General features: G+C 44.7%; 2 protein-coding genes across 19 annotated transcripts in view; one reads left to right on the top strand and one right to left on the bottom strand.

Moving 5' to 3' along the window:
- The window catches only part of FHIP1B (FHF complex subunit HOOK interacting protein 1B), a 23,127-nt gene extending 5,548 nt beyond the window's left edge, over positions 1-17,579 (top strand). The window contains exons 2-12 of one of the 18 annotated variants that reach the window (XR_013523272.1): positions 4,033-4,359; positions 4,490-5,128; positions 5,497-5,655; positions 5,841-5,927; positions 6,129-6,296; positions 10,014-10,093; positions 10,301-10,464; positions 10,884-11,663; positions 14,088-14,289; positions 14,426-14,588; positions 17,057-17,579. Coding sequence is in view for 12 of the 18 variants with exons in the window: in XM_078340359.1 (XP_078196485.1) it covers positions 4,222-4,359; positions 4,490-5,128; positions 5,497-5,655; positions 5,841-5,927; positions 6,129-6,329; positions 10,014-10,093; positions 10,301-10,506; positions 10,884-11,663; positions 14,088-14,266; positions 14,426-14,588; positions 17,057-17,418 (2,994 nt within the window). In the remaining 6 variants the exon portion in view is untranslated. Of the gene's footprint in view, positions 1-4,032; positions 4,360-4,489; positions 5,129-5,496; positions 5,656-5,840; positions 5,928-6,128; positions 6,330-10,013; positions 10,094-10,300; positions 10,507-10,883; positions 11,664-14,087; positions 14,290-14,425; positions 14,589-16,947 lie in introns of all 18 variants that reach the window. The other 17 variants (XR_013523269.1, XR_013523270.1, XR_013523271.1 and 14 more) reach the window with 17 other exon arrangements.
- C10H11orf42 (chromosome 10 C11orf42 homolog) lies at positions 17,056-23,303 on the bottom strand. Its single transcript, XM_002754932.6, has 3 exons — positions 23,171-23,303; positions 18,271-19,072; positions 17,056-18,014 (listed from the first exon to the last, which is right to left on the bottom strand). The coding sequence occupies exons 1-3, from the start codon at positions 23,240-23,242 to the stop codon at positions 17,884-17,886; spliced, it is 1,005 nt and encodes a 334-aa protein (XP_002754978.1). The 5' UTR covers positions 23,243-23,303; the 3' UTR covers positions 17,056-17,883.

The following is a 23,303-nucleotide window of genomic DNA, read 5'->3' as shown; positions in this document are numbered from 1 at the left end:
TTTGGGAAGAGTTTAATAAAGGGACTATATTTACAAAAGTATGGGTAGGATTTAAGGAAACCAGCAAGGGATGATACAGTATCCCAGGGTTAATAACTGTAAGAGGGGCTAGTCATAGGGGAGAGTGCTTACCACTTTTCTCAGCTGTTGACTTTGTCTTTTCCAGTCCATGCCTAGTTGAGACCAATAAATAGCTGGGTGGGTAGATAAGTACTTGTTTCCAGTGCATCTCTGCTGCTGATGGCTACTAGTCTTTGTGACTGTGTTGATGATTTATTAAGAATCTATGTATGCAAGACTGACCATTGCTTCTTTGGCTTTGCCACTTTCTTACCCATTTTCTTCTCCCTCATCCCTATTCTTCTAGGTGAGTGAGGGAGGGAAGGTGGGGTGGGGGTTGGTGATGGATCTTAGCTTCTTTCTTTCTTCACTTTCAGATTTGCCTGAAGTAGCACCCATCCTTTATTTTTTACTCTTTTCTTCCTCTCTCAGTAAAGGTGGCATGCTTATTTTTCTGAGTATACCTGATATTTCTGTCATTTATCTCTATCTTATTTATTTATAACTTGTCATTTTCTTCAGACTACTTCTCTCACTTGACAAACAGCCTTGAGGCTCTCCATCCTAAAGCAAAACAAAATGCTTTTTCTTGACTCCCCTTACCACAACTTCTTTATGCTATTGCACTATTTTTATCCTTTTTCATTTCACTGAATTTCCTGAAAGTGCATCTTACCTTTCGATTCCTATTTAACCAACTACGTTTCCTAAGTTTATAAAAAACTTGATTGCACGACTTTCAGTCTTGATTCTACTTGATCTTTCTATAGAACTATACACTATGGGCAACCTTCAGTTTCTTGAAACTTCTTTCTTTGATGTCTAGATTATCGTTATTTCTTGGATTTCTCCTTTTATTTCTGGCTACCTTCAAACTCTTCTTTAAAGACTCCTCCTTTTTAACTTTCCTGCATCCTGGTTTTTCCCAAAATTTTCTCCTTTCATGATCTGCTGTTCTCCTTGGATAATTCCATCTATTTCCACGTTTCATAGTTACCTATAAGCTGCTAACTCTTGAATTTGTATCTCTAGTCTTGATTTTATTCCTTATCTCAAGTGTGGTATTTCCACTTGCTTTCTGGACATCATGAATATCTTGTAGATGTCTCAAGACTTAACATGTTCAAAACTGTACTCATCCTCTTTTCTAAAACACAGTCCCCTTGTTATGTGTTTCTAGTCTGTTAATGGCTTTATCTTTTACTGAATCTCCTATACATCTTATGAGAGTCTTCTCTTGTCCCTCATTTATTTGCCAGGTCTTGTTGCTTTTACTTTGTGGTTAATTTAAATCTGGAGGCAGATATTCTGCATTTGCATCTTAGTCCTGTCACTTACCAGCTGTAACATTGGGCAACTTATTTAACCTCTCTTGGCTTTGATTTCCTCATATGTAAAATGGGGATAATAATACTTAATGGGATTTTATGAGGTTTAAAGTAGCTACTTCATGTAGTGCTGGAATGGAGCCTGGCATGTAGTAAATATATGTTTGCTCTTAAAATTATTAATTCAGCATTCAATTTCACAAGGATATTTGAGTTCAGGCTCTGTGTTTGCACCGGGGTTTCAAAGAAAAATGAATGAGATTTTTTATTTTGTCAAGGAACTTGGTATTGACTGGCAGAGGTGTTACAGGTATATATACTTTCAGTATTGCATGGAACATGTTAAGATAGAGGTGAATCTCAGATTTATCTTTCCTAATATTTCTCTTTCTACCATAGTTCATGTTGTTACTTTTTTTTTGTTTTTGAATGGACTGTGGAAACAGCTTCTTATAAATTGTCCACTACAATCCATCTCTCTCTGCTCCACCTTATACTTTATCTGACGTATTTTTAAAGGCCAATTCAATCTTACTATTTTCTTGTTTAAAAACCTCCTTTGTTTCTGGGGTGTCAATAGTTAAAACCTAAACTCCTTGGCATAATATTTAGTGATATTTATAACCTTCACCCATGTTACCCTTCCACTAATGTTGTACTTCTCTTCTTTGAATAGTCTGTGATTAAGGCACGCTAAATTTGCAACTGTTCTTTGAATTTGTCGTGTTCTTTTACAGCACCATAGTTTTGTACATACTGTTTTTAATATGAAGAAAACCTTTCCGTCTGCTCTCTACTTAATCAGTATCTCATTATTAAAGATCTGTGTTCAGTATTACCTCTGTGGAACCAACCGTCTAATAGCACCCCAGGCAGTTAGTTGCTTTCCTTCATGCCTGCATGATGCTTTTTATAAATACCTCTATTTACAATATTTGTTGGATTTACGTTTATGCTATCTCAACTGTTTTTATCCATCTTTGTTATTTCCAGTGCTTATTTAGAACAGTGCCCAGTACTTTATCCATGTGGACATACATTGAGTTAATGAGTAAGCCTTACCTGCTCTTTAGGACTGACCCCTCCCTTTATAAGACTCACCTATTCTATGGAAGTTTTCCTTAAACATAGTTGCTACCTTTCTTTAGTTGTGAACTGGAAATTGTGTGAGAGAGTATCTGGGTGAAGGGAAATGTTGTTAATATAACCTTAGGGCAACATGTGGGGCTGGGCCAGATCTCTGGATTCCTTCAGCCTTTGTTGAATATAAAGAGGAAGGACAACTAAACCACACCTTTCCTCTCAAGGTTTTATGCTTGTGAGAGACTGTAATGATGAGGGTGTGGTGGCTGTAAAGGAGAAAGAACTATGGGCTATGGCCTAGACCAATAGCTACTTGGTACTTTTTTCCTTTTTCTTGTGAGGATGTCTTATCATTTTCCTGGGAGAAACTTTTGGATATGTCTGGCAGGAGTGGAGATGGGAATGTGTCTGTCTTTCTTACTGGAAAGAAACCAGCTCTGCTTTATTGGTTGGCTCTGAATTCTTCCTCTTAAGAGTATTCAGTCAGTTAGGGGTCTATTTGCTCATCTCCCATAGGTCACTGGGTAGGTTTTTAGGGAAGCACCTGTGATAGACAGAAAGAAATTTCTTCTTCAGTAGTCCCAGAGGGTTAGAGTCAGATCAAGGCTGGATTTCTTGATTGATCGTTCGTTTGTTCATTCATCCTTCCATCCATCCATCTATCCATTATTTATTTACTTCTGCATTCATACATTTAACAAATAGTTATTGAGTCCCTAGGTCCTGGGGGCACAACAGACACAGGTAAGACAAAGAAGCTACCTAATGTGGGGAAGATAGACAAATAAATAAATAGTTTCAGATAGTGAACACTGCTAAGAAGAAAGGATTAGGCAGCTAGAGAGGGAAGGTGAGAAGATGTGCTATTTAGATAGAGTTGTTAAGCAGGGCCTCTCTGGGGAGATGGCATTTGAAAAAAAAAACCTAAGCAATGACAGTAATGTGAAGAGCAGGAGAAGGACATTCTAGGCAGAGGGAACAAAGTATTTAAGAAGGCCTCTGTCATTAAAGTGTGAGTGAGAAGGAGAATGGTAGGAAGTTACATGAATTAGATTATTTAGGCTCCTATAGTCCAAGATAAGGAATTTGAACTATTATCATGTGATAGGAAATTATTGGAGAGTATTCAACAGAGGATGGGTCATATAATTTAGGTTTTTAAAATATCACTCTGGTTGCTGTGAAAACTCTCAGGGGGATAATAATGGAATCATGGAGACCAGATTGGAAACTCTAATACATATATTTTGAAGATGGGGTGATAGGCTTTGCTGATGAATTGGATATTGGAAGTAAGGAAAAGAACAAACAAGGATAATGTGCACATTTTCAGCTTGAGCATTTAGGTTAACTTTGGTTTTTTTTTTTTTTGAAATGGAGAAGGTTGAAGGGGTAACAGGTTTGGTGGTAGAAATCTGAGTTCTGTTTTAGACATGACAGTTGCTGACTGTGTGTGTATGTATATGTATATATAGGTGTGTGGTTTTCAGTGGAGTGGTGGTTCTGGGTTCTGAAAAATGAGCTTCTGTTTATCCCTTCCATTATCTCTTCTCTGAATTAGATATATAAATCTGGACTGGGCAGTGACCTCTGGGCTTGCCATTCCAGCCTGGTATAATCTGGCTCCATGGGCAGCTACTGGCTCCTACAGACCGGATGAAGCAGATTGGAGACACAAGTGGAGAAAACCTCCAGCTGGCAAATCCTCAGAGTGTAGGCCTCTGGCTGCTGGCCCTGCCCAGCCTGCCTCATGGAGAGGATGAATTGGCTGAGCAGACTGGCCTCCCGGGGCCCTGGGCACCGTATACCTCAAGGGGCCAATCTGCAGACCCCAGTCATGGCTGACCCTGAGACCTGCCTCATGGTCTTCAAGAATCATTGGTCCCAGGTAGGAGACTGTATGCCAAAGGGCCTTGTCTGCTGACCACCTGAGTTCTCCCAACCTTCTGTGTTCTTACCATCCCATTTAGCCACTTTATCATCTTAGATTCCTTCCATCTTCTGTCCTTTTTCCCTAGGTGGTGCGAATCCTGGAGCGGCAAGGTTCTCGGGCAGCTCCTGGGGGTGCAGATGATCTCAGTGCTGTTCGCAACCACACTTACCAGATGTTGACACTGCTGGCCGAGGATCGTGCAATTCCCTCAGCCCCCACAGGCCCTGGGCCCCTGCTGGAGTTTGCTCTGCGGGAGGATCTGCTGACCCGTGTGTTGACATGGCAGCTGCAATGGGATGAGCTTGGGGATGGGGTCGAGGAACGGCGGGCTGAGCAACTGAAACTATTTGAGATGCTAGTGAGCGAAGCTCGCCAGCCACTGTTGCGGCATGGTCCAGTTCGTGAGGCTCTGCTCACCCTGCTGGATGCCTGTGGCCGCCCTGTGCCCAGTAGCCCAGCATTGGATGAAGGCCTGGTGCTACTTCTCAGCCAGCTGTGTGTTTGTGTGGCCCGGGAGCCTTCATTGCTCGAGTTCTTCCTGCAGCCACCTCCTGAGCCTGGAGCTGCTCCCCGTCTTCTTCTCTTTTCTCGCCTTGTCCCTTTTGTGCATCGAGAGGGCACCCTGGGCCAGCAGGCCCGTGATGCCCTACTTCTTCTCATGGCTTTGTCAGCTGGGAGCCCTACTGTGGGCCGCTACATCGCGGATCACTCGTATTTCTGCCCGGTTAGCACTCCCTGGCATGGAGGGTAGGGTATGGCATATAGATACTGGACAGTACCTTCCTATCCAGGAGATGGGAGACGCTATGTACCAGGGCCCTTTCCCCTAAGAAGTAGTTCCTGGTTTGAAAGCAGCCCCCTGGAGTTGCACTAAGGATGAATCATGGGCTTAGGTGGATAGAGCAGATACTAAGGCTCCTCGTAGGCCCATGATTCTATGTGAGTTTCTGACACGTTGGGTAGCCAAATGCTTGCTTTGGTAATAGCTTATACCCTTATTCCCATCAAAACTCTGGATTAATAGCTCCCCTGTTCCACTTTTTATATTTTATAAACATATTTTATGTATGAGCCTTTGGTAACTTCTCATAGGTGCTGGCCACAGGGCTCAGTGCTCTGTACTCATCACTGCCTCGAAAAATTGAGGTTCCAGGGGATGATTGGCACTGCCTGCGACGGGAAGACTGGCTGGGGGTGCCAGCACTTGCACTCTTCATGAGTTCCCTAGAGTTCTGCAACGCAGTAATTCAGGTAGGACTGGAGTTTCCTGGAGGCCTGGCCCATGGTCATTCTTGAGGTAGGAGGGGGTACATTCTCTGGAGTTCTGTGATTTTTCCATCTTGGAAGTAGGATGCCTATCTATAATGTACCATTCTACTCTCTTCCAGGCGGTGGTCTCCTCATAACCCTCCCCCTTTTCTCTTGCACTCCTACAGGTGGCTCACCCCCTGGTGCAGAAGCAATTGGTTGATTATATCCATAATGGATTCCTGGTGCCTGTTATGGGTCCTGCCTTGCACAAGGTGAGAATCATGGGTGGCAAGGCAGATAAGGGGCTAGACTGCAGTGGTAACCTCAGTGCCAGGACTAACGTAGGAGACAGTGGGTAGAGTACTCCTCCCTTTTCCCCTGTCTGCTCCTGATTTCTCTTAGTATCCAGAGAAAATGGCTCTGTATGTACAGGAAAGCTATACACTTCCAGACTTTCCCTTCTCTTTGTCCAGACCTCTGTGGAGGAGATGATCGCCAGTACCGCCTATCTGGAACTTTTCCTACGGAGTATCTCAGAGCCTGCTTTGCTCCGTACCTTCCTGCGATTCCTGTTGTTGCACCGGCATGACACCCACACCATCCTCGACACCCTCGTTGCCCGTATTGGCAGCAACTCCCGGGTATGGCCCTTACCTCTGTCCTGGCTTATGTGGGTGAGCCATCTTCTCTCTCTGGCCTTTGTTCTGGGAGGGTGTTCCTGCCTTCTTTGACCTTTATCTCTAGCAGTCACTTCAAAATTAAGTGGCATTAACTTTCCCGCATTAAACTTTTAACCATTTTCGGTACAGATTTTAATCTACTCCCCTGCTTTTATAATATGTGAATCTAGAGCACAGTCACCTTTTCTGGATGACTTTGGCTGTTCATCATGACTATAGGTTTTGCTACTATGCAGTGTTTGTAATGTAGTATTGGCCTGAATTCTCTAAAAACTGTTTCACTCTGTGGCCTGCTATGGGTGACTTGAGAGCACTTTAGGTTGTGTGTCTGCTTTGGTAGATGATCCAGGTGCTACTGATATGCTTTCCTTCTTTCTCCTTTGGATTTGCTGCATTTTAACTATAACTTGGAACACTCATCCACCCACCTATCTACTTTTGGTCCTTCCTCCTAAACATTTTTATTGAATGTTCACTGTGTGCCATACTGTTTGCTGGTGCTGGGGATACAATGTCAGGTAGACATTGTTGCTGACTTCATGGAGCTTACTTGGTAGAGAAGATAGACAAGCAAACATATTAATAAGTTGTGGTGGGGGTTATGAAAAAACTAGAGTGCTTAGAAATAATAGGGTGGTCAAGGAAGACCTCTCTGAAGAGATGACAACAAACTGAAACTATAAAGATCATAGGCCGGGCGCAGTGGCTCAAGCCTGTAATCCCAGCACTTTGGGAGGCCGAGGCGGGTGGATCACGAGATCAAGAGATCGAGACCAACCTGGTCAACATGGTGAAACCCCGTCTCTACTAAAAATACAAAAAATTAGCTGGGCATGGTGGCGCGTGCCTGTAATCCTGGCTATTCAGGAGGCTGAGGCAGGAGAATTGCCTGAACCCAGGAGGCGGAGGTTGCGGTGAGCCGAGATCGCACCATTGCACTCCAGCCTGGGTAACAAGAGCGAAACTCCGTCTCAAAAAAAAAAAAAAGAAAAAGATCATAAAGGAATAAACCTATTAATCAAGTAGAAGAGCAGGAAAGCAGAGGAAACAGCATGCAAAGGATATCAAATGAGGAAGAGCTTAATGTGTTTGAAGAAATGAAAGACTAGAGGTGTAGTGAGCAAGGGGAAGAAGGAAATGAGGTAAAAATAAAGGGGGTAAAATCTAGATCATGCATGACCTGGAAGACTATGGCAGGAAGTTTGGATGTTAACAAATAGAAATATAAATAACATGGGAGTGTAGTTTCCAAATTATAAAGACTTAAGGCTTTCTAGGAGAATAAAGCAATTATGTAGCCATGGACTTCATGGCATTTATTTTGGCTCTGGGACCATTTTTGTTTCCTTCTTTTATTACAAGTTGAAGTTCCCTGATCTATGTGTTTAAAATAGATCCATGTGTTTAAAATAGAAATTCTTTCATCACTAAGGGCTCTTGAAAACTTCTAGATCATAAGATATTTGGTAGTAGGGTTCCAGATCAGTTTCCTGGATAGCTATGTTTTGTATAGGTACAGTTTCTGAAGCTAAGTTAGGGTGTATTAAGAAATATTCCAGACTAACTGATTAAACCACTGTTTCTAAACCAAGTGTATACTTCAGAAACATCTGTGAATCTTTGAAGGTGACAGATAGCAACTATAACAGATTGTGAGCTCTACCTCAGATTTCTTGAATCTTTGGGAGTAGGCTCAGGGCATTACAATTTTCTAAAAAGTAATCATGATAGATACCTTGGGTTAAGATTTATTGGAACCATAAGGGAATAGATACTAAAGCTTTAATTTTACAAAGATACCAAAAGTATTTTTTTCTCATTATGCTGAAATTAGGCCTCAGGTTGTCCTGTTCATGCTTAGAGACAGTTGATTTTCTTTGTGAGGTTTTATCTGTTGTTTCTGTCCATCTTCCCTTTGTCTTAACTTATCCTAACTTGGATGCTTCCTCACTGTCTTTCGTTGTTAGTAGGTGTTTCTATTAGTTTTCCATTTGGTTCCCTGGTCTTAGGAGCCTCACCTGTCTTTGGGATGTTTTTTCTCGGTTCCTGGTTCTTGGAAGAACCACATCTCTTCTAATTTCAAGATGCCCATGTTAAACATGTAGATGCTTTCCTTTGCACTGTGTGGTCCTTTCAAACTTGATTCTTTGGCTTGACTTTGTAACTTAGGTAGCCTGTCTTGTGTGCCTTGAAGTGACTAATTTTGGCTAACCAGCCTGTGTTAATTTCCTATTGCTGTCATAACAAATTATCAAACCTAATGCTTAAAACAGATTTATTATCTTACAGTTTTGTAGGTTATACATATGACATGGATCTCACCAGGCTAAAATCAAGATTTTGGAGGGTGGGGTGTGTGTTCCTTTCAGGAGGCCATAGGGGAAGATTTATTTCCTTGCTTATTTCTATTGTTGGCAGAATTAATTTTCTAGCAGTTGTGGGATTGAGAGCTCTGTCTGCTTGCTGGCTGTCAACTGAGGAACATTCTCTGCCTGTAGAGCAACCAGATTCCTTGGCTCATGGCCCCTCTTCATCCATAGGTAATAGATATCTATGGATCTCTATTATCTGTGGATATCTGGATAATTTCCTCTCAAATTCCATAATCTTAATCACATCTGTGAAGTTGTTTCTGCCACGTAAGGTGAAGTATTTTTAGGGTCTGGAGATTAGTATCTGGTCACCTTTGAGGGACCACTTTTCTACCCATCATACTACTTTTCAGTAAGTCTGAATTTTTTCATTGCTAGCTAAAGTGGTCATTTAGGATAGCCTCCTGAACATCTGTACTATTGAAAATGTGAACTGTTGTTTCATGTTTTTATTGCTGTGTGGTTGACTTTTAATTCTCCCATGGTCATTTAGCAAATAATAAATGCCTAAATGTTCAGATAGTGCCCTAGACCAAAACCTATTAAGTTGTCTTCAGGGAGCTCAAGGTGTCTGACATACTTGCTATAAGGGAAGTATAGAGAAAGTGCTAGGAAGATTGAGAGGAGTGAGGGAGAGGTTACATGTTTGCTTTCTTTGCTTAGTCAGAGATGAACCAACCTTCTTCCTTTCTAAAATAAAAGGTTTCCCCTAAACTTGACCCACCTACTTTTTTTCCTGTCAGTTGCTCTTGAGCTGTTCTTTATCCTGCCTTCTGAGAGATACACTAGTGTTAGAGAGGTGACTCAGACTTCATGTTGGCAGCCCCACCTACTTCCCAGTTGGAAATCTTCCCAGTTCCCTCAAGTTTCTTATTGGTAGGCATTCAGTTACTGTGTTGCTACAGTCCCTTCTGGCAGGCATTCACTTAATTACCATGTTTCTGTTGTTTCCTGTTAGTCATTCACTCAATCACAGTATTTCTTAGTCTCTTCTCATGGATTTTCATTCAAGTATTGCTAGAGTCTCTGCTGACCAGGTATATGTAGCTAGAGAGTCTATAGAAGTCCACTAGGTCCGTGATGCTTCATTTGTATGAATAGTAAAGTCTTGCTCACAAAGATCTAGTGATCATCTAGCTAATACTTGCATGACTAACGTGCCAGGCCTGGTGCATGGACCTCTAGGAGTTGCTCTAAGAATGGTTGGTTGGGCTTGGGGTTAGGGGGTTCCCGTTTGGTGAATGGCTTGGAGGGCAGAGAGCTGTTAAGGTGACTCGCTTCCTCCCTTCTTCCCTCCCCCAACCAGCTCTGCATGGTCTCTCTGAGTCTCTTCAGGACCCTCCTGAACCTCAGCTGTGAGGATGTCCTGCTGCAGCTGGTTCTCAGGTATCTGCTGGGGCAGGGCTGAGGGATGGCTGACCCTGAAGCCTCAGGGTTTTGTGCATTTCTGGGGCAATGGTCTGTATTGGGGTTGCTCATGAGTTTTTACTTGGAGCCTGGCTTAACCATATAGTTTCATTGGCATGATGTTCTCCTAGGCCCTGTCCTTCCTTCCTGATCTACCCTGTGTCCCTTTTCTGTTGTCTTTCTCAGGTATCTTGTTCCATGTAACCACGTTATGCTGAGCCAGAAGCCAGCTGTGCGTGATGTGGACCTATATGGACGAGCAGCTGACAAGTTTCTCTCCCTAATTCCACGCTGTTGTCGCCACCATGCCCCCAGCCCACCTCGTCCAGAGCATGCCTCGTGGGCACGAGGTGGGCCTAGCAGAGAGACAGGGAGAAGGGAGGACATCACGGGTATGGCCTGGGTTCTGGGGGAGCGTAGCAAGGGGTTGCTGGGGTGAGGGGAGGAAGGTGGCCATGAGTGACATTCTGTCTTTGGGGAGGTTGATGAGGGTGTCTCTTGCAGGGAGGATTCTTACACTCACCAAAGAAAATTAGAGTGGGACTTTTGGCCAAACTATTCTTGTTCTTCTCTTTAGTTGTATACTCTTCCTGTTTCCATTGTTTCTTCGGTGGTGATGGTGGTGAGTGGGGGTGGTGGATTAGGATAAGGTTAATTAGGAGGTTGGAGAGTCAGCTGTCTGAATAGGTTCCATGTTTCTGTCTCCCAATTGCCTTCTGTCTTAGTCTCCCTAGGTGTCTTATCTCTCCTCCTGAACCTCTTCCTGCAGGTCCTGGAAGCCCAAGTGTGGACTCCTCTTCTGTGGTGACAGTACCCCGACCCTCCACACCATCTCGTCTGGCTCTCTTCCTGCGGCAGCAGAGCCTGGGTGGCTCTGAGTCTCCAGGCCCAGCCCCTTGTTCGCCAGGGCTTTCTTCATCCCCAGCCTCCAGCCCTGGCCGACGGCCTAGCCCTGCAGAGGAGCCTGGAGAACTGGAAGACAATTACCTGGAGTATCTGCGCGAGGCACGTCGTGGTGTGGACCGCTGTGTCCGAGCCTGTCGTACCTGGTCTGCCCCCTATGATGGCGAGCGGCCCTCTCCTGAGCCCAGTCCTTTTGGCTCTCGGACTAAGAAACGCAGCCTACTTCCCGAGGAGGACAGGAACAATGTGGGGGAAGGGGAGGAGGAAGAGCTAGGGAGTAGGGGGCTGGCTGGGGCTCCAGGGGAGGGCCCTGGCCACCTGCCCCCTCCCCAGCTCAATGGAGTACCAGGATCATGGCCTGAGGGGGCCAAGAAGGTTCGTCTGGTGCCAAAGGAGGGAGCTGGGGAATTACTTGAGGGTACCTCTGAAGGTATGGCAGGACTAGAGGGCTTTGGGCAGGAGCTCCGGGAGCTAGAGGTGGCATTGAGCAATGGGGGAGCTGGCTCAGAGTTCCCCTTAGAACCTCCACTGCCCCTTGAGGAGGAGGAGGCCTACGAGAGCTTCACCTGTCCCCCTGAGCCCCCTGGCCCCTTCCTCAGCAGCCCTTTGCGGACTCTCAACCAGCTGCCAAGCCAGCCCTTTACTGGTAAGCTTCTTAGCCTAGGTCTTCTCTTTTGTGTACTCTTTGCATGTTCTTGACATGTTTGTGCTGGTTTCTTAGACCTCTTGGCAATGTCATTTCTGTGTACATGCCTAGCCCCTCATCCATCCTGCTTGCATCACTTCCAGATACATGTCATGTCATACTTGTGTCCCTATGTCTGTCTGTCTGTCTGTCTTCCATGCTTGTGCTGGTTTGAATATTGACTTATATTTGAGCCTTGTATGTCTGTCCTATGTGCATGTTCCTCCTCTTTCCCTAGTCTGGCCATTTCCTTCAATTTGTAATTAGGATATTCTATGTTTGGTGTTCCCTGGTGAATCACAGCAATATTTCTGAACCATAGGGAAGATTTATATGCTATCCTGTATGAGAGGCACCTGTAAGCACTCTCTATGCCATTCCCTCCAGTTTATCTATCTGGGTATTAGATTTTCTGTCAGCTCTCCTGGGGCCTTCTGTTTTTCTCCCTACTCAGCTCCTTTCTCTCTACCTCTTCAAAGAAGGACTTGATTTCGGGTTTTTCCTGTTCGCTGCCCTAGTACCTTCTTGGTTGCCGTGACTGCCCAGTAATACTAAGACCGTCTTAAGCAGATAGGGTGCATCCTCTTTGAAGGTAAATGACAGAGTGTGACCCTGAGCTCCCTGGCTGAGTTCTTTTGGACTCTCAAGGATGGCCTGGAGCTAGACTCGATTTGAGTGGTTGGACTAACTCTTCTTTATTTTTCTACGAGAACTATCTTACCCCACCATTTCAAACCCCAGGCCAGGAAAACCAACCAACCAAACAAACAAAAAACAAACCCACCTCTGAGAAGTAATATAGTGGCTAAAGCTAAGATCACAGGCTTTGGATTAGGCATACCTAACAGCCTCCCATCTCTGCCATAGATGCATATAAATCATTTAACTACAATTATGGCACATTGTGAGAATTCAGCAAGTGGTAGCTTTTCACTATCTCTGGGTGCATGGCAGATTTAAGTTGACTAAGGCAAACGCTCATCTTCCAGTTTTTCATAGTCGGATTGTCATGCCTTGATAAGTTCATGTCCTGACTGGGCCTGGGAGATGCTGGCCATCCTGCTCGTACAGCACCAGGGCTTCTGCTCTGGAGTTGTGCCAATTCCCTCTTCTTGCCTTCTACAGAAAATAACATCTTTCCATTTATGTGGCCTCTGCTCTGTTCCTTTCTGCTCAATACCACTAGGAGATCATGTGCAGGTTTTACCACAGTCTTGAAGTATTAATTGAAGCTTTTGTCCTTTTTCTTCTTTGTAAACTAATCTGAGCCTTTTGAATTGTTTTTTTTTTGCAAGAAACTTCCAGGAAATGAAAGGAAGAGGACAAAGTTACGGGGTATTTTAGGACCCTGTTAAGCTAGAGTTGTTTTGAAGCTAATGCTAGTCATGTGCTCCTGGAATGGAAGATGTTTCAGGATCTTTTTTAGGATTCACTCCCTCCTGCCCTCCATCGTAGTACAGTTCTTAGATACACTCCCTTTCCCAAAAAAAATCCTGGATCAGAAGGACTATGATGGTTATAGAGGCCTACTGCTGGTGATATGGCTTAGCTGAGGTCAGTTTTCCCAGTAGATAATGCTGATCCTTTTCCTTCCCTTCTCTCCTACCAAAGAGCCTGTCCTCAGTCAGTTTCTCTGCCCCTGCACTATGCTATCCTTTTGCTACATATTCTATTCCACCTTCTTGGTTCCCAGCTTCTGAAAGACAAAACCAGTGTCTTCTCTGGCCCTCCACAGATTTTTTCCCTAACTTTAAATTGGCTTACACAGTTACTTTGTCTTTGCAACACCGTCTTGCTTTCCTTCTGACCAGGTTTAGTGTTCCCTGGATTTTGTGGAACCTAATTCTTTTTGGTCAGAACTACTTTATCTGTTGTTCTTCTGTTGTGCCTCTTGGGTGAATCTTTTATAAACACAGAATATGTAATTGTACCTTATGGTTATAATTGAACACTTAAAATTTGCCAGATCTTAGGCTAAATGCTTTATATTGATAACTCTTTGATCCTCTTCATCACCTTATGAGGTAGGTATAGTTTCCTCTTTTACCAACTAACAAACTAAGACTTGGAGAGTTTTGACTTGTCCAATAATGTAACTAGTAAAGGGCAAAGCCGATGAAACCAGATCTCTCAGACTCCAGAGCCTAAGACATGGCTCTTCAGCTCGAATGTGTGTAAAGCTGGCATCTGGACTCTGGTGGGTCTATATGGTGTCTGCCATCTTATTTCCTTCAGAATAGGTGGCCACGGGATATTTAAACATACCCAGAGGCTGACATACAAATACTTTTCATCTGGTGGGGGTCTCTTGTTTTGGGGAGGAATGCGTGCGATGTGCATTGTGTTCAGGCCTTGTATCCTTGTGCCCACCTCCCCCCAACCCAGGCCCCTTCATGGCTGTGCTCTTTGCCAAACTCGAGAACATGCTGCAGAACTCCGTCTATGTCAACTTCCTGCTGACGGGGCTGGTGGCCCAGCTGGCCTGTCACCCCCAGCCCCTGCTCCGCTCTTTCCTGCTCAACACCAACATGGTCTTCCAGCCCAGTGTCAAGTCCCTGCTGCAGGTGTGCGATGCATGCATGCATGGGTGCGTCCAGGCTCCGTGGTGGGCCAGGCCCACAGCTAGAGTGACCCTGGGTGGGCTGGGAACAGGCCCAGTGGGACTAGAAAGGACTGTATCGGTCTAGAGCTGCTCAGAAATGTCATGAAGTTGTGCTTCATAGGTGCTGGGCTCTGTGAAGAATAAGATTGAGAACTTTGCGGCTTCCCAGGAAGACTTCCCAGCACTGCTATCTAAAGCCAAGAAGTACCTCATTGCCCGTGGCAAGTTGGACTGGGCTGAGGGCCCTGCAGGAGGACCTGCCCCACGCCGTTCTGATCCCCTAGGTGAGGCCTATCCCACCACACCCATACCTGCCCTCCCTAGATAGCCTATTAACCTAGGTTAATTGAGCCTTATTAAGAGTGAAACGTTGTGCCAGGACCTGGAGAGTTGTAGAAAATTGAGTCTTTATGTTTGTCATCAGGTTAGAGGATAGAACATAGCTCTATTAAGAGCCAGATAAGCAGTTCTAGCAAAAACTACTCTAGAATTTGGGGACAAGAAAGAAAAGAGGACAGAATAGTCTCTAGGTTGTGATATTAAAGCTTAGTAAAGGGCATGACATTTGACATGGGCCTTGAGAGATGGGTAGGACTTAGGTAGGCAAAGGAGTGGGGAATCTTTTTTTTTTTTTTTCCAGGAGAGATTCTAGACTGTTCACTTGGAGTAGGGGATTTAAAAGGTGATAGAATAGTTGGTAGTAGGCTGGAGAGATTTGTCTGGAGCTGAATTTCTCAGAGTAGAAGTTGTAATGTTTTAGGTAGTGAGAAACCACTGGAAGTTCTAAATCTGGAAGTGGAGAGATTAGTATATTAGCTCAGGTGAAGTCAAGCTAGGAGAAAAGAGTCAGGAAGCATCAGGAGGCTTCTGTCATAATGTAGATGTTACCAGGGAGGCTTGAATTAGAATTAAGTGGACGTGGAAGGGAAGCGTTGGTGGAGTTTGGTGAGTGATATAAGGAAGGAGGAGGAATTAAATATGGGTATGAAGCTTTAAGTCTAGACTTTTCACTTAATAAGTGTCTAAAACTTTTGCCATACGTGCCAGGCATTGTCTTTGGTACAGGAAAATCAAGGAGTTACAAGATATAATTTCTGCTTTGAAAGAATGTACAATCTGGAAAGTGACTAGAGGAATGTAATACCAAAGGGAGCAAGGTCCTAAAGGTGTTGGGAGTAATGGGATCTAGAGCAATAGAAAAAGGTTAACTTTGGACAGGAAAAGGCTTTTTGTTTTTCTCCCTATGAGGCAAATGAGCAGAGAGCAAGGAGGAAATGACATGTGCCAGTGGAGTTGTGAAGTGTAGAGGAGAAAGGGATTTTGTGTCATTCTTTATTTACTAATCAAAGCAGAAGGCAAAATGATAAGCTGAAAGCAGAGATGGAGGCTTAATGAGAAATGTGTATGGGTTGGGAAGAGAATACCACAAAAGTTACTGCACAGCTGTGAAGTCTCAGGTAAAGATCTTTAGCATGATTTCTTCATGGTCTAGTATTGTGAATATTTCTTCCTTCTACAGTTCTGGTGCTGGGGTCGTTGTAGAGGGTCCAGGTAGACAAGGTAGACAAGACATAGTCTAAACCCTTAAGCTCACAGGTTAGCATATGAAGTAGAAATAAATTAAGTATGTTGAGATAAGGGGAGAAGAATTGGGAGTCACTGGAAGACAAATTGGAGGAGATTTTCTACAGAAGCAGGGATAGTAAAATTAAGCCTGGAATGATGAAAAAAGTGGGGAGAGGAAAGTTTAGGCAGAGGGAGGTACAGGTGCATGAAAAGTGCCTGTAGGGTTCCAAGAAGATAGATGTGGACACAAAAGCAAGTTGTGGAGAGTTTGAAAAGAAGTTGTAGAAGGAGTGTGAGCCTGGTTGTGAAGGGCTCTGAATGTCGACTTTAATAGATCTGTATAGTACTTCTGTAGCCAGTATTAGAGGTAGGAAATGGGAATCATTATTAAGATCTAGGCCTTTGTAGTAGATAACGGATCCAGACCCAGAAATCTAGGCAGAACGTTAGAGGCAAGAGGACAGTGTTTTAAATGGCTCACTTGAGTCTAAGCTGACTTGAAATTGGCTACAACCAGTGGGAGAGAGGCTTTGATGTAGGACAGGGACTGGTGAATACAGGAGAGCAGATCTTGGAGGGACAGCAGAGTATGACAGAAGTGAAATTGTCACTGAACTATAACTGCATATATAGCCCCTGTGGATACTGTAGGAGCAGAGGATGTGGGTTGGGTGTTATAGATAGGTTGGGGAAGATGGAAGTGGTTGACTAGTTTGGGAGGGTGATGGGAAGCATGAAATCAGGGCATGCTATGGACAGAGGAGAAATAGCTTGGTGGTGGTAGAACAGTGATTGGAAAGAGGAGAATTCATCATGGTGAGAGGGCATGGAGAAGGAAACAATCTTGACTGGGAATGAAGTGGCTGAAGTGTTGATTGGTTAAGACTGAGAAAGATGGTTGGCTGGGTTGGGAGGCTGGATAGAAGGAAAAAGGCTAGGCAGGCAGTGTTTTTTGGTGTTAGAGTGAGAAAGAACTCTTCCTCACTGTAGTCCTCAGAGTCAACTTCAGGGATGGGAAAGGAAATGGTACCTGAGGTTCATTTCTGGTCCATTTTGTCCTTTTTTCCATTTCCTCAGAACCCTAAAGGAGAAGTCCAAGAACCTAGGGGGTGGGGGAATCTCCCCTCTCAGTCCAAGGGAGGTTCCCTGATCCCAGCACCTTCATGATACCCCTGTTTATTCCCAGTGAAGAGCCGGAGGCCATCCTTCGGGGATTTACTCCTGCGGCATGCACACAGTCCAACCAGGGCCCGGCAGGCGGCACAATTGGTCCTTCAGCCTGGGCGAGACGGAGCAGGACTTGGCCTAAGTGGGGGCTCCCCTGGGGCTTCAACTCCAGTTCTACCCCCTCGGGGCGGGGCCCCTGAGCGCCAAGGTGAGGCTCTTCGAGTCAAGAATGCCGTCTACTGTGCAGTCATTTTCCCTGAATTTCTCAAGGAGTTGGCCGCCATCTCCCAGGCTCATGCTGTCACCTCACCTTTCTTGTTGGAGACTTCAGAGGAAGGATCTGGCCCTCCCATCTCGGGCTATGGGCCCCTCAATCCTTAACTTTCTTCCATGGACAATCAGAGCCGTGGGTGGCCCAGGCTGGGGCTAGGGCACAGGTTCCTTTTTATGTTTGGAGGCAGTGGCAAAAGGACTTTTTAATTTATTTCAGATGAATGTTTTATGGAGAACTTGTTGCAATATGTATAAAAGGGAAATCTCTATTCTGTGCTCATTTTTCTTTTCCATTCTTTTTTCTATGGGGCTGGGGCCCCAGGAAAGTTTGTACATAGTGGGGGAGGTGGTCAGGAGTATTTTCTCTTTGGTGAGGGCATTGATACCAGGGTTTCAAGATACCCCTTATGTCCTTAGAGGGTGAAGGGACTCTTCCCTCTTCTCTGGATCTCAGAAGAAATAAGCAGCATGGGCCCAGGATGGTTTAGGGGAGCAGCAGCTGATGTTTATTAAAGACCAGTACCCCTATACCAGATCTTGGGGGCTTTGCCCCCTGAATCTTTTGCTTCAGCTTCAGTCATTGCTGTCGAACTCCAAGGACAGATTCTGCAGCAGGGGCAGGGACATGGAGTGTCCGTCGGGGTCCCCGGGGCCCCCAACCTGGGCTCCTGGTGGAGGGCTGCGGGGGCTGAAGAGCCAGTTCTCTGCCAGGGTTGGGGATAGTCACAGCCTGATTCATGCCTGGTCTTTTTCCTCCCTAGATTTTCCCTCTTGTCCTCTGTACCATCCCAGTCCCCTTACCAGGGCCTCCTCATTCCATCTCACCCTCCCCAGGCTCCCTCATTCCATCTCTTTCACCAGAGCCCTGTGCTGAGTCATGGATTCCCCACATATTTACCCCTCATGCCTTCTCCCTCCACTTTGTCCCTCCCATCTATCTCATCATTTCCTCAATAGTACCTGACAGTATCGGGGGCCCCCTCTGGAAGGGGTTTCGGCCCTTGTAGGAGAATCTGGTGAGTCTGCCCTCTGGCCCTTCCTGGGGAGGTGGTATAGGTGGGGCTGGAACAGGTCGGGGGGGCACATTGGCAGCTTCAGGTGTATCAGCAGGTGCTGATGTGGAGGCCAGAGGTGGCATGATGCTGAGGTTGGGTCTGACCCAGTTGGCCCCATGGGGCAATGGATCTTTAGTCAGAGGCTTCTGTGGTCCCAGCACACCCTTGGGCTGCAGTGAAAACTTGAGGCAGGAGAAGGCAACAGGTAATGACTGATGTAACTGGAGTAGCTGGGACTCACGGTCTGTCGACGTCAGCCCCAGTTGCAGCCAGGAACAAGAGAAGACCTGGTAGATGACATAGATGCTATGGGTGCTTCGGAGCCAGGGAAGAGTCTGCTGTAGGCTCACCTGCCCTGGTTGCAGCAATAGGAAGGCAACCTTCTTGCGCAGGCCACCCATATGTAGGCGGATCCTGCAGGGCTGCCCATCCAACATTCGTATCTCTTCATAGGCTATCTCTGCTTGGCCATTTGGTGAGTATTCCTGAGTGCAGTGGGCGAAGGCACCCTCAGATCCTGCCTGCTTCAGGAGGTTTGGTAGTGGCCCCACTGGTTTCAGTGCCCTCCGGCCCTGCCTAACTGGCAAAGCCAGGCGGGTATGGGCTGGGCGGGACTGTTTTACCAGCACACCCAGTAGGTCATAGCAGGCTGCATCTGACAGGAAAGGTACTGCTACTGCGTTGGACCCAATGTGCTCCTCGATGACCTGCAGGTGGCCAGTTTATAGGTCAGGGACTTAGGGTCAGGAGTTAACTGGTTGCTTACTCTAGATTGACTCTACCCTAGTGATCACTGTTCAGTTACATCTCTATAATGTGTTCAGATTTATGCTTTCTGCTTATCTCCCAGCTCTCTCCTGCAGCAAAACCTTGAATTTCTATGTGCCAAACTATGCTAGATACTGGGAAAACGAAAGAGTGAGACTTCCTGTTTGTCCTAATATAGTTTACAAAAATGTAAACAGCTATGTAAAATATTAATAGAGAGCAGGGTGTGAAGGAGACAAGAAGTGATTCAACAGTCTTTATCTTTCACAGAGGATCAAAGAAGTTCTTTAGGTGATGATACTTGAGTTTTGAAGGAATTATCTAGGTAGGAGAGTGGTCAATTCAGGCATAGGAGTCGCCAGTGGAAAAACTTGAATTTACAAACCAAGAGGGGCACATTTAGGAACACGTAATACTATATTGCTTGTATGTAGGGTATGAAGAGGTAAAGGCACACAGGAACTAGATTAAGAAAGCCTTGTGTGTATGCCAAGTGATTTTGTCCTGAAGGCAATGGGAAGCCACTTGAAGGGCTCTGGGTACAAGGAACAGGATCAGATAGGTATTTTAGAAAGCTAATTTTTTTTTTTTTTTTGAGACAGAGTCTCCTGTCGTCCAGGCTGGAGTGTAGTGGCGCGATCTCTGCTCACTGCAACGTCTGCCTCCTGGATTCAAGTGATTCTTCTGCCTTAGCCTCTCAAGTATCTGGGACTGCAGGCACCCACCACCATGCCTGGCTAATTTTTTGTATTTTTATTAGAGATGGGGTTTCATCATGTTGCCCAGGCTGGTTTCAAACTCTTGAGTTCAGGAAATCCGCCCACCTCAGCCTCCCAAAGTGCTGGGATTACAGGTGTGAGACACTGCTGCTGGCCAGAAGGCTAATTTTTAACAGGAAGGCATGAAATAAGAGGCGATAAATCAGCGAAGAGTATTGCAATACTCCAGGCAAGGCGTAATAAGGTCCTGAACTAAAATGGGAGACGATGATAGAGATATTTAGGTTATAGAATTAGTAGAACTTGGTCACTTAAGAGGTATGGAAAAAAGAATCCTCAGCTGTGCACAGTGGCTCATGCCTGTAATCCCAGCACTTTGGGAGGCTGAGGAGGGTGGATCACCTGAGGTCAGGAGTTGGAGACCAGCCAGGCCAACATGGTGAAACTCTGTCTCTACTAAAAATAGAAAAATTAGCCAGTCATGGTGGCACATGCCTGTAATTCCAGCTACTTGGGATACTGAGGCAGGAGAATCACTTGAGCCTCAGAGGTGGAGGTTGCAGTGACCCGAGATGGTGCCACTGCATTCAACAGAGTCTCAAGAAAAAAAAGAAAAAAGTATCTTCAAGGATTCCTGTTAGGTGACTGGTTACATGGGTGATGTCTTTAATCAAGAATAGGTTACACAGAAATAGATTCGAAATGTTCATTCTTATACCGTATCTATTACCTCTTAGTATGTACCTTCTACCCTAGCTGCAAGGGGTAGTTTTTGTAGCGAATTTGAGGCCTCATCTTTATAATGCTAGTTACACTGTACTTTCAGGGATTTTATTTCCTCCTGTGTGTGTGGTTTTTTTTGTTTTTGTTTTGTCATGGCATTTTTGGTGTTGGTACCTTGGAAAGTTGACGTCCTGACTAACTGGGAGTTCCTATGAGAGACTCTAGTAATTATACCTAAGTATTATGGTTTCAACCCATTCAGGGTTTTGTGGCTGACGTTTCTGGTTCTCTGCTCTACTAGGGAGCAAGGGCACACAGAATTTCCTTTTTGGGCATCTCTTATGTTTGAGCCCAGTGCTTAAAGTTTTGTACTCTACTCCCTACTTCCATCCCCAAATTCCATATGTCTATGCCCTTACTGATGGCATCACCCTCTTTGCTGGCCTTCTGGTAGAATTCACGAGTGGCCCCTTAAGGCTGATCTTCTTTTTGCTACAAAGCTGTTTTGGAAGTACTGCCTCCTAGCATAAGAGGAAGGTAGCTAACTATGGAGATGCAGCTGCACCTTGGATAAGCTGAGGTAGCTTGTAGACTACTGTCTTGTTACCTGGCCAAAGGAATAGCTGATGTTCTTTTATGGTCTATATGAAACACCCATTATTCCCTCTCCTTTGCTTCATTGAAACACTTCCTTTTGGGTGGGGCTCTGAGAAGGACCACTTGGGTTTCCAGGGGAGAGAGCAGGACACTGGTGGGTTAACGTTTTTGAATGCAATGTTTTGCCCCATGACCAGGAACTCAGAGGCACCAAGCATGATGTCGGAATCTCACCCCAACTGTTCCTTTGGTGTCAAGGATCCTGCACAACTAAGGCAAATGAGAGTATCTCCAGAAGAGGTCCCTCTGATAAGAGTGTGACATTTAAAATACTTGGTGCTTATTATTCAAGTTTCTGCTAAAAGGGTGAATCTCTGGTTTAGCTGGAGGCTCTTTATTTCCCAAATGTTCTTTATGCTGACAGGCATTAAGTTGCCTAATTCTAACCCTGCTTATCCTTGACAGCCCCAGTGGTTATCCTAAATAGGAAAAATAAGGAGCTCAGTTTTTTGTTAGGGAGACTCCGTTCTTGGTAGAATCACTATTTAAGACTACTGTGTGCTCCTGTTGAACTTCTGCTTCTGGTTAGAAATTTATGGACCATAGGCCCTCAAATTTAGGTTTCCCAGGGGTGTCCCAGGAAAGTAATGATGGAATATTGTCCTCCTAGATGTCTCTTGGTTGCTTTGAATTCTGAATGTGGAGCTCTTGAGCCACATTCTGTTTAGCCAAATGTTTTACCATATGTTCAGTAAACTGTCAGTGGTTTTGGACACAGAAAACCAGGTCACTCAAAGGTGACCTAATCCTTAAATTTTCCCTGTAATGCCAGTGATTTGTCCTGCCAATTTTCCTAAAAAATTTTAATTTAAATAAGATAAGAAATAAGTTATTTTGATACTCAGAGATGGCATAGGTTTTTAATAATGGGAGACTGTTTATTTTCACTCTAATTCTGCTTGATCTAGTCCAGGATCAACCTTTTATACTGCTGAAACCAGTTGATCTAATACTTGGGAAACCTTGAGCTCTCCTGTTTTGGTTCTCTGGGAAGCTGGTCTTTGTGGTAAGCAGCTACCCTATTTGGAATGGGAGCAGCATGCCATTAAATCTTCTTTGAGTGTGGTAAGCACTACTTTAAGATGTTTTTTTTTTAAAGCTTGGAATTCACCTTCCTTCAAATCACAGTCAGAACCTGATTTCTTAAATTCTCCGATCTGAAATTTCCTGCCATCAGCCTGCAGCTGAGAAGTGATTTGGGTGGGATTTGTTGGATACCCGCAACCCAGATACAGCTGAGATCTCCCTGCTCCTTAAAATATACAAATTTGCCTTGAAACCCAAATTTCTTATTTTGTGAAAGTTGAGATCTGTGAAAGAGTTAAAGATAAAATTCAGATTCTATAGGAAGCTGGTTCTATAGGAAGTGCAGGTTCTAAGATTAGCCCCTATATATCTCTGGCCTTATTTTTACCACTGCTTCTTTGAACTCTGCTCTAGAAGATTACTAGGAGTTCTCAAATATGAGTTGTTCTTTTTCCTCTCCTTGTTTTTAAAAATGCTCTTTATAATTTAATTAATATGTTATGCACTCATCACCCTCCTTCTCATTAACTAATTTAGATATTTATTGAGCATCTTTTATTTGTCAGGTTCTCCTCTCCCTCTTTGTGTGAATAACTCGTTTGCCTAGCTAGAATGTCACTCTTTCCAGAAAGCCTTCCTGATCTCCTATCTTACCCCTGACTTAGCATGTCTCCTTTTTGCTCATAATTCCCTATACATTGCTTTTCAGTGAACCCTTTTTACTGTTTTGCAGTTGTCATTAAATAGGGCAGTTTGTGCCAATAACTTTACTGCAGTGCCTGGCACATATGGAAGCACTGAGTAAATGTTATTATTGTCTTCAGGCTTCCCACCCCTTCCTACTCGCAAGCTGCTCAGACCCATTCAGGTCACACTTTGTTACTTCCTCTTTAGCATCCGTACTTTACCTACCTTATCCTTGATGAGGGTCCAGGTGGCATCAGCTTCATTTAGTGTCAGCAGGTGGGGGGTACCAACCAACATGGTGTGGGGTATGGGAGGGACTGGGCAGGGCAGTGGCTGCTGCGGGAACCCCAAGTGGCCC

Source organism: Callithrix jacchus, chromosome 10 (assembly GCF_049354715.1).
Source record: "Callithrix jacchus isolate 240 chromosome 10, calJac240_pri, whole genome shotgun sequence".
Lineage (NCBI taxonomy): Eukaryota > Metazoa > Chordata > Mammalia > Primates > Cebidae > Callithrix > Callithrix jacchus.
Note: the sequence above shows the minus strand (reverse complement) of the source record. Positions and strands in the feature narration are given on the sequence as shown.

What these genes read in the sequence shown, in the direction of transcription:
- C10H11orf42 (XM_002754932.6), bottom strand. Translation starts at nt 23,242, where the DNA reads ATGTTGGTTGGTACCCCCCACCTGCTGACACTAAATGAAGCTGATGCC. An exon ending in GGACCCTCATCAAGGATAAG is followed by an intron (nt 19,073 to 23,170) that starts GTAGGTAAAGTA and finishes GGCCACCTGCAG; the next exon opens with GTCATCGAGGAGCACATTGG. An exon ending in GGGGCCCCCGATACTGTCAG is followed by an intron (nt 18,015 to 18,270) that starts GTACTATTGAGG and finishes CAACCCTGGCAG; the next exon opens with AGAACTGGCTCTTCAGCCCC.